The 10,302-nt window shown below is 44.5% G+C and overlaps 1 protein-coding gene across 2 annotated transcripts in view; it reads left to right on the forward strand.

Annotated features, from left to right (window-relative positions):
• LOC106820845 overlaps positions 1–7,585 on the forward strand; it is a 41,823-nt gene extending 34,238 nt beyond the window's left edge. For both annotated transcript variants that reach the window (XM_014825430.1, XM_014825431.1), the window contains 8 exons: positions 338–548; positions 779–979; positions 1,305–1,515; positions 1,848–2,031; positions 2,505–2,669; positions 3,104–3,384; positions 4,657–4,907; positions 5,324–7,585. In XM_014825430.1, coding sequence (XP_014680916.1) covers positions 338–548; positions 779–979; positions 1,305–1,515; positions 1,848–2,031; positions 2,505–2,669; positions 3,104–3,384; positions 4,657–4,907; positions 5,324–6,630 — 2,811 coding nt within the window. In that variant the 3' untranslated portion in view covers positions 6,631–7,585. The remainder of the gene's footprint in view (positions 1–337; positions 549–778; positions 980–1,304; positions 1,516–1,847; positions 2,032–2,504; positions 2,670–3,103; positions 3,385–4,656; positions 4,908–5,323) is intronic.
• Positions 7,586–10,302: the final 2,717 nt, after the last annotated feature.

Consider the following 10,302-nt stretch of genomic DNA (forward strand, 5'->3'; position numbering starts at 1 on the left):
TGTGTGCGTGCGTGCGTGCGTGTGTGCGTGCGTGCGTGCGTGTGTGTGCGTGCGTGTGTGTGCGCGCGCGCGTGTGTGTGTGCTGTGCGTGCGTCAGCACATTTAAAATTATGCATATACGTATACATATACACATGCACATATATATCCTGGACTGGACGCATACGTGTTTATATTAGTATGTATGTGTTTATGCGTGACGTAGATTCTCATTGAGACGGCCATGTGGAAGATAGGTCCGCGCCAATTGATTGTGTCTGTACCTAACATGTTTTACCGTCGTTAAATAAAGTGTTTACTAATTACTTACTTACTCATTGTACGTGTCTCTCGATAGGTGAGCTACATGTACTACCTGCTCGGGCACAAGCTGTGGGAGAAGATCGAGGACATTCCGAAGAAGCAGATGATCGCCGAGAACACGTACATCCTGACGCTGGACGGCGACGTCGACTTCCAGCCGACGGCCGTGCATCTGCTCGTCGACATGATGAAGAAGAACAGAAAGGTCGGATCGGCGTGCGGACGCATCCATCCCATCGGCACAGGTAAGACGGCGTCACGGGACGAGCAGGTGACGTCACGGTGTGAGCAAGCGACATTACAGTAAGCAGGTGACGTCATGGGGGCAGGTGACGTCACGGCGAACATGTGACGTCACGGGGTGAGCAGGTGACATCACGGGTGTGAACATGATACATGATGAACATGAACAACATATATCTTTGTGCTGCGCCTATCCATTGCGTATTGTAGATATTCGTCATTCTTCTTGCAGGTCCTATGGCGTGGTACCAGCAGTTCGAATACGCTATCGGCCATTGGTTCCAGAAGGCAACCGAGCACATGTTGGGCTGTGTACTCTGCTCCCCAGGCTGCTTCTCTCTCTTCCGGGCTTCAGCTTTCATGGATGATAACGTCATGAGAAAGTACGCGACCGTCTCCCAAGAAGCTCGACATTACGTGCAGTACGATCAGGGTACGTTTTTAGTTTTAGCGTTAGGTTATTATATTTAGGTTTTTTTTATATCTTGTTGATGTCTTTTTTTTATTTCTGATTCCCTTGTTTAATAATGTGCGCAGAGTATCTGTTTGCTCACCGACCCTTTACCCTCAACGGGAAAAAACAGATTACAGATTATTAAAGAAAACAGATATATACGAACTTGGTTACGTCCAAAATTAAATACCATCTATTGCTTTCTACTCTTGCCCACTATACATCTTTACCCACTTAAATTTTAAAGACCTCAAATGAGCACTGTCGCTCTGCGACACTTCTTTAATTTGCACGTATTTTTCAGGTGAGGATCGTTGGCTGAGTACGCTGCTGCTACAGCAAGGCTATCGTATAGAATACTGCGCTGCCTCCGACGCCTTAACGCACTGCCCCGAAGGCTTCTTTGAATTCTACAACCAGCGGCGTCGCTGGGTACCATCGACCTTGGCCAACATCTTCGACCTCTTGGGTTCATCCCACAGGACAGTTAAGATCAACGACAGCATATCTCTCGGGTAGGTCCACGACGGTCAAGCACGCATCAACGACGGTGTCATATATTCCTATTATGATAATTAAAAGACAAGATTGACTGCTTAACAGTCGTGTGCGTGCAACCCGATGATAATTATTTATATGTAATCCTGAAAAGAAATCACGTTTTCTTTATTATTTATTTAGAAAAGAACACACTTGCGTTAATTCACTCCTGAATGAATCTATAATAGGCCCCCCTACGCTACTTATATTATATATCGTGTTTTACAATAAACATCAAAATGAATGTTGATGCTGGTGATTACGCAGCATCTATAGTCAGTGTTTAACTGTTCATTGTTGGCCGCAGGTACATGATCTACCAATGGGCGTTGCTACTCTGTGCTATCATCGGTCCAGGAACCATATTCCTTATGATCACGGGAGCCATGAACCTTGTGTTCCACATAAACATGTGGACATCATTCTGCATCAACATGTTACCAGTGGCGCTGTTTGTCATAGTGTGCATGACTACACAAACTAACACACAGGTATCAGCAGCCAGCCCTCTTATAGCAGATTATTGCATCCGCGCTGAAAATGCAGTAAGCGTGAAGTATAAGAATACATATATGATGATAGAGCATGCGCGCATAATCCAATTACCATGTACTTTCCTGGATACATTGGCGTTGTTATGTGAAGCGTCTCTGATTGAATATTAACGCTATCACATATTTACGTGGATACGTAGGCATTGTTACTTGTTGTTTGTTATGTATTATCGGATATACACAGGCATTGTTACTTGTTGCTTGTTATATATTATCGGATATACACAGGCATTGTTACTTGTTGCTTGTTATATATTATCGGATACGTAGGCATTGTTAATTGTTGCTTGTTATATATTATCGGATACGTAGGCATTGTTACTTGTTGTTTGTTAACTATTATTGGATACGTTGGCATTTTCCACGTCGAGGGCTTCACACTGATTTCACTTCATTGTTTCTCGGTGTAGTTGAAGTTTGCGGCGCTGCTCAGCTCTGGCTACGCGCTGCTGATGATGGCTGTGACAGTCGGTATAGCCCTGCAGATGAACGAGGACGGTCTGACGTCACCCAGCAGTTTGTTCATGTTCACCATCACATCGTTCTTCTTTCTCGCCGCCGTTATGCATCCGCAGGTGAGCTAGTCAGCGAGAGATGCGCGCAGTAAGCGTCGAAGGGAAACGGGGGAGGGGGAGCATTCCTTGTGTCACAGATCAAAATATGTCCTTGCACAATTCCTAGTTCACTGAAATCACCGCTTAACTTCGATTCTCGAATCACGAGAGATTTATTTCGAATTTCTCGGGTCATCGAAAATTCAAATGGTTCAATTCCGCGAAAATAACCGTTCCATCCTCAACGTCGTTTCGCAACAGCCGACACTCCATGCTTGTGTATGACTACGGGACGTCAGTGGCCACGAAACAACGCACGAACAGAAAACAAAAAAACAACAATAGTCTTATCCAGCAACATCTCATCAACAACCATTTAACAATTAAACGCCCAAATTTGCGGAAGTCATTTTATAACAATTATGACAATATCTCACCGTTGCGACATCTTGTAGGAGTTCTGGAATATTGGCTACGGCCTGCTGTACCTCGTCTCCATCCCGGCAATGTATCTGCTGCTCATCATCTACTCGATCGTCAACCTCAACAACGTGTCATGGGGAACGCGAGAAGGAGCCGTAGCGTCGAATCCGCAGAAAAAGAAGAAGAAAGAAGAAGGCGGCCAGTCTGGCGCCGCAAGCAAACTCAAGGACATCCTGAAGAAGTTCAAGGCGAAGCACGAGCAGCAGGAGAACTACGACGCTGGCTTTAATCTCGGATTCGGAACGGCCTGCAGGTAAAGCCGCTCCCGACACTGAATGGTCTGCACAGAATTTACATCAATAGCATGTCAATTACTATCGTAATGTACACTTACGCGCACGGTTACGCGACGCAATTAGATACGGTCTAATTAACACAACGATTTATTCTATTATGTTTAGCTAGTAAGATGTTTAGCGCGGTAGTAATCGGTACTATAATCGACTATTAGACTACACTGTCTGGAGTACTACCCATATATATATGTATATGTATATATATATATATATGTATATGTATATGTATATGTATATATATATATATATATATATATGTATAATATATATATATATATATATATATATATATATATAAATATTATATTTGTCTGATCATGATGCACAGCAACCCCTTACAGCTTAGTTTTAGTTCGAACCAGTGTCTTCTGTCTTACACACTCTGTTCCGGTTACAGGTGTATGTTCTGTCTGACGCGCTGTGTTCCGTTACAGGTGTATGTTCTGTCTGACGCACGTGGTTCAGTTACAGTGTATGTTCTGTCTGACGCACTGTGTTCAGTTAGAGGATGTATGTTCTGTCCTGACACCCTGTGTTCATTCAGGTGCTATGTTCTGTCTGACGCATTGTGGTTCCGTTACAGGTGTATGTTCCGTCTGACGCGTGTGTTCAGTTACAGGTGTTAATGTTTGTCTTGGCGGCACTGGTGTTTTAGTTACAGGTGTATGTTCTGTCTGACACACTGTTTCCGTTACCTGTGTTATTTTCTGTCTGACGCAACTGTTGTTTTCAGTACAGGTGTAGGTTCTGTCTGACACACGGTTGTGTGTTTCAGTTAGCAGGTGTATGTTCTGTCTGACGCACTGTGTTCAGTTACAGGTGTATGTTCTGTCTGACGCACTGTGTTCAGTTACAGATGTATGTTCTGTCTGACACACTGTGTTCAGTTACAGGTCGTATGTTCTGTCTGACGCAATGTGTTTCGTTTACCAGATGTATGTTCTGTCTGACGCACTGTGTTCAGTTACAGGTGTATGTTCTGTCTGACGTATTTTGTTCCGTTACAGGTGTATGTTCTGTCTGACGCATTGTGTTCCGTTACAGGTGTATGTTCTGTCTGACGCGCTGTGTTCAGTTACAGATGTATGTTCTGTCTGACACACTGTGTTCCGTTACAGGTGTATGTTCTGTCTGACGCGCTGTGTTCAGTTACAGGTGTATGTTCTGTCTGACACGCTGTGTTCCGTTACAGATGTATGTTCTGTCTGACGCGCTGTGTTCCGTTACAGGTGTATGTTCTGTCTGACGCCGGTCGTGCCGGATGAAGACGACGCAGAGGTCATGCGCGTCATTGACGACATCGATAAGATTGAAAGCAAAATCGACGATTTCCAGAAGAAGCTTGAAAATGAGCAGAAAGCTCGAGAAGCAAAGAGCACAATGACTCCGTACCAGAAAGTTCGTAATTCCCTTTACGGGCACAACTACGAGTACGTAGGGCCCGACGGACTGAAAGTCTCGGGATTTGACCCGGGGTGGGGTAAGCCTTATGTCAACTTCAACTTTATATTGAACGATGATTGAACGTGAGATGTTCTGCAAAATTGTTAGGCACTAAACGAGTTTCCTATTATTCTGTCTGACGAAATAAGCTGATTTCTAATGTACGGGATGTCGATGCTGTTTTCCTGTTCGTTCTTTATTCCGTCCCCATATCTATTAATATTGTTATATAATAATATCAATAATTCGTTTGCCTATTTCTGCTTTCCCGTCAGAACACTGTCTTCTTCCATTGTTGGTGCCCGTACGACCTCCATAACTTAATATCAGCCTAAGTAGTCAGCAATGAGTGCAGACAGGGGTTTTTACATACGGGGGGGCTCAATACAGCGCTGTACACATATACGGCTCGTTGACCTATTATGCACTCACACTGGCGTTGATCTTGTGTAGATATGCGCGACGAGTTGAGGAACCCCTACTGGCTGGCCGACCGCAGCATCAAGAACTGTCCGCTGGAGTATCTCGACGAGGACGAGGTTTCCTTCTGGATCGAGCTGATCGACACCTATCTGTATCCGCTGGAGGAGGTCGCCGAGGACAAGCGGCGCGTCGAGCGGCAGCTGCGAGAGCTGCGCGACCTGTCCGTGCTCGCCTTCTTCATGATCAACTCCATGTACGTGCTCATCGTCTTCCTGCTACAGCTGAAGAAGAGCATCCTGTACGTCGAGTGGCCGTGGGGCAGCGGCGGCGAGGTTCTCAAGCTGGAGCCGATCGCCATCGCCTTCCTCGTCGTATTCATCATCATTCTCGTCATTCAGTTCTTTGGCATGATCTTCCATCGCTTCAGCACGATCGAGTTGATACTCGCCATCACCGAGCTGTTCTGTTTCAAGCCGAAGAGGAAGCGAGTCGGCGACCAGCAGTTGACGGCCGAGCAAGCGGTGGAGCTGGTCAGGGATCTGCAGAGACTGGAAGGCATCAACGAACCGGACGACGCTTCGGCGATTTCCGAAGAGGCGCGACCGCACCCGAACATCATCGAGCATCTGCAGTCGAAGAATCAGCGACAGGACATCAAGACGCTGGACGCTGCCTTCGCCAAACGATTCCTGTTGCTCTCCGAAGAGTTGGACCGCCAGGATGAGCCGCTCTACTCCGATGCGACGTATTCGGCACCGCCGACGCCTGTCATCGGAGGCCGCCGCCTACACGACCAGGGCGAGGCTCTGACGGTGCTGCGACGCAAGCACGACGACTTCTTCACGGACAAGACGCTAGAGGAGCTGCGCAGCGAGACGGTGCGCATCGGCGGCGCGTCGAAGGATCGGCACAAGCGAAGACGCGCCGACTTCTTCTTCGAGGATCTGGCGTTCGACGGCGTCGGCGACGGAGACGCGGCGACGGCGACGGCGGCGGCTAACCAGCCGACGCGCAGCTCTGCACCGAGTCAGCCGAAGTACGAGGCGCCGTTCTACGAACCGTACGGAGAGTCTGACGTGCTACCGCGCAGACGCGCCTTCAAGGACGGCTATTTCAATGGCGGCGCATCCGGGCGATCGGCACAACATGGCCGCCACAGAGCGCGCAAGACGAAGTTCGAAGACGAGCCACCGTATGATCACATCCCAGCGCGCATGCGCGAGAGCGCGCAAGACGACGTCGATGAAGGTCAGGACAATGAGGATTATGAAGAGGACCAAGCCGACGACGTCCCCACGCATAGTCGAGAGGAAGGGCATGATGAAAAGTTTTTCTAAAACTGTGATCCACTAATGTTTATATTGTTGTGTACTATTATTATTTTTATTTTTATTATTACAAGTTTGTGCTCCCTATAGGGATGAATGCATTTTAGCTGGTATATATAATATTCATTCCTAAAATGAGTGGTCGATGACAATGACATTCGAGCAGCATAGTACAAATCGTAGTAATACAAAAAATAGTAATACAGTCAGCTACAATAATATTGCAAAAACTATACGCTGTGTAGTAATTGGCAGCTTACCTCTGCAATTATTTATTTAATAGCGGAATCATAGTAGCATTTTCGTGTATTTGAGCCTTCAGAATTGACTGGCTCTTAATAAGCATAGATGGCAAAGACCATACTGATAAGCAATTGACACAGATATACTACGTATTATGTTGTGCACGAACATCATTTATACATCAGCGCATACAAAGCTGTTAAAATCAAAATACTGTGCGAACATCAACACATATATATGTGTTCATGAAATGTCGTCTTAGGTGTTAGAGCAATTATTGAACAAATGAATACACAGATCATTTACCTCATGTGCGAAGCTGCGCGTGTTTTGATCTGTCAGTAGGCCCTACGTACCTTCTGGGCAAGCAGGGAAATCATGACATTATCCATTAATTTGGTCAGGTAGCTACCAATTCTGTTGACAGACGATTCTTCTCTAGTTTTCAATGAACATGGAAAATGGAATTTATTGTTAATCCGGCTGCACTTAATTCCCGATATTATTGAACAATTGCTCGCCCGGCTCTGACATTTGAGAATTAACAGTCACCATAAGGGGCTTTATTACGATATTGTATTGATTAATAATAAAATATAATGTATATGAGTAACTTCGGAAAGTGGCATTATTGTCGAATTACTGTATCGTATGTAAACAAGTGAATTTTATAGAATGTGTTTAATATAAAATAAAAATATTTACCCCTATACATGCCGTATACATGCAAGGTCTGCTTCCTATTTCTGACGTAAGGTCTACTGATAAAATTTTTTCATATAAATCAATGCTAGGATAACCCCTCTTCATTTTAAATACATAATGTTTGCAAAATATTTTTCTTCTCGGGAGATATTGCGTATGCGCAAGCACCGTTTCGGGCTTGCAGTACGGCCTAAATAAAAGTACGTAATATAGCTTGCTGAGAGAGAGAGAGAGAAGTGGGAAACTGAGGGAAGATGGCAGGAAAGACAGTCGAGGGGCGGTACAAGAAGAAGGAGGCTGAGCGTGCGACAAGGAATACAAGGGAAAGGGCGGGCGGGGATAAAGTAGGATTTTGCACTCTACAGGCTAGGGCGCTCACCTAACTATAAACATAGGTCTACTGATAAGAATTTATTAGAGAAACCTATGTTGAGATATCCCCTGACCATATTAAATGTGTTTTCATGACAAAATGAAACTCCTCTGGTGAGATATTGCGCATGCGCTAAAACAGTAACGTAGCCAGGTTATGTACTTAATGGTATATGCAGCGTGAGCCTTACATGCAAGGTCTTGCTTCTTATTTCTGAACTAAGGTCTACTGATGAAATTTTATTATATAAATCTATGCTATGATAACCCCTCTTACGTACGTACGTATATATAGCTTGCTGAGGGAGAGAGGGGTGGGAAACTGAAGGAAAGTGGCAGGGAAGACAGTCGAGGGGGGTGGAAGGAGAAGGGGGCTGAGCGTGCGACAATGGAGACAAAGGGAAAAGCCGCCGGGTATAAAGTAGGAGTTTTTCACCCTACAGGCTAAGGCGCTCTCCTAACTATAAACACAGGTCTACTGTTAAGAATTTATTACAGAAATCTATGTTTAGATATCCCCTGACCATATTAAATGCATTTTCATCACAAGATAAAACTCATCTGGTGAGATATAGCGCATGCGCTAAAACAGTAACGTAGCCATGTTATCTAGTGGCTGGTATATGCAGCGGGGATCTTACATGCAAGGTCTGCATCCTATTTCTGAACTAATGTCTACTGATGAAATTTTATCATATAAAGCTATGCTAGGATAACCTCTTTTCATTTTAAATTTATAATGTTTGCAAAATATTCTTCTTCTCGAGAGATATTGCGCATGCGCGAGCACCGTTTCAGACGTGCAGTACGGCAAAAAGAAAAGTACGTAAATATAGCTTGCTGCGGGAGAGAGGGGTGGAAAACTGTGGAAAGGTGGCAGGGAAGACAGTCGAGGGGCGATGGAAGGAGAAGGTGGCTGAGCGTGCGACAATGGAGACAAAGGGAAGGGTCGCCGGGTATAAAGTAGGAGTTTTGCACCCTACGGGCTAGGGCGCTCTCCTAACTACAAACACAGGTCTACTGTTAAGAATTTATTACAGAAACATATGTTGAGATATTTCCTGACCATATTAAATGCGTTTTCATCGCAAAATAAAACTTATCTGGTGAGATATTGCGCATGCGCTAAAACAGTAACGTGGCCATGTTATCTAGTGGCTGGTATATGCAGCGGAGATCTTACATGCAATGTCTGCATTCTATTTCTGAACTAATGTCTACTGATGAAATTTTATCATATAAATCTATGCTAGGATACCCCTCTTCATTTTAAATTTATAATGTTAGCAAAATATTATTTCTCTCGGGGGATATTGCGCATGCGCGAGCACCGTTTCTAAGTACGTAAATATAGCGTGCTGCGGGGGAGAGGGGTGGGAAACTGAGGGAAGGTGGCAGGGAAGACACAGTCGAGGGGCAGTGGAAGGAGAAGGAGGCTGAGCGTACGACAATGGAGACTAAGGGAAGGGCCGCCGGGTATAAAGTAGGGGTTTTGCATCCTACAGGCTAGGGCGCTCTCGTAACTATATATAAACACAGGTCTACTGTTAAGAATTTGTTACAGAAATCTATGTTTAGATATCCCCTGACCATATTAAATGCATTTTCATCACAAAATAAAACTTATCTGGTGAGATATTGCGCATGCGCTTAGATCAGTAACGTAGCCATGTTATCTAGTAGCTGGTATATGCAGCGGGGATCTTACATGCAAGGTCTGCATCCTATTTCTGAACTAATTTCTACTGATGAAATTTTATCATATAAATCTATGCCAGGATAACCCCTCTTCATTTTAGATTCATAATGTTTGCAAAATATTCTTCTTCTCGGGAAATATTGCGCATGCGCGAGCACCGTTTCGGGCTTGCAGTACGGCAAAAGGAAAAGTACGTAAATATAGCTTGCTGAGGGAGAGAGGGTAGGAAACTGAAGAAAGGTGGCAGGGAAGACAGTCGAAGAATGGTGGAAGGAGAAGGAAGCTGAGCGTGCGAAAATGGAGACAAAGGAAAGGGCGGGCGGATATAAAGTAGTAGTGTTGCACCCTACAAGCTAGGGCGCTCTCCTAACTATAAACACAGGTCTACTGTTACGAATTTATTACAAAAATCTATGTTTAGATATCCCCTGACCATATTAAATGCATTTTTATCACAAAATAAAACTCATCTGGTAAAATATTGCGCATGCGCTAAAACAGTAACGTAGCCATGTTATCTAGTGGCTGGTATATGCAGAGGTGATCTTACATGCAAGGTCTGCATTCTATTTCTGAACTAATGTATATTGATTACATGTTATTATATAAATCTATGCTAGGATAACCCCTCTTCGTTTTAGATTTATGATGTTTGCAAAATA

The sequence above is a fragment of the Priapulus caudatus genome, unplaced genomic scaffold (assembly GCF_000485595.1).
Source record: "Priapulus caudatus unplaced genomic scaffold, Priapulus_caudatus-5.0.1 Scaffold49, whole genome shotgun sequence".
Classification (NCBI taxonomy): Eukaryota; Metazoa; Priapulida; class Priapulimorpha; order Priapulimorphida; family Priapulidae; genus Priapulus; species Priapulus caudatus.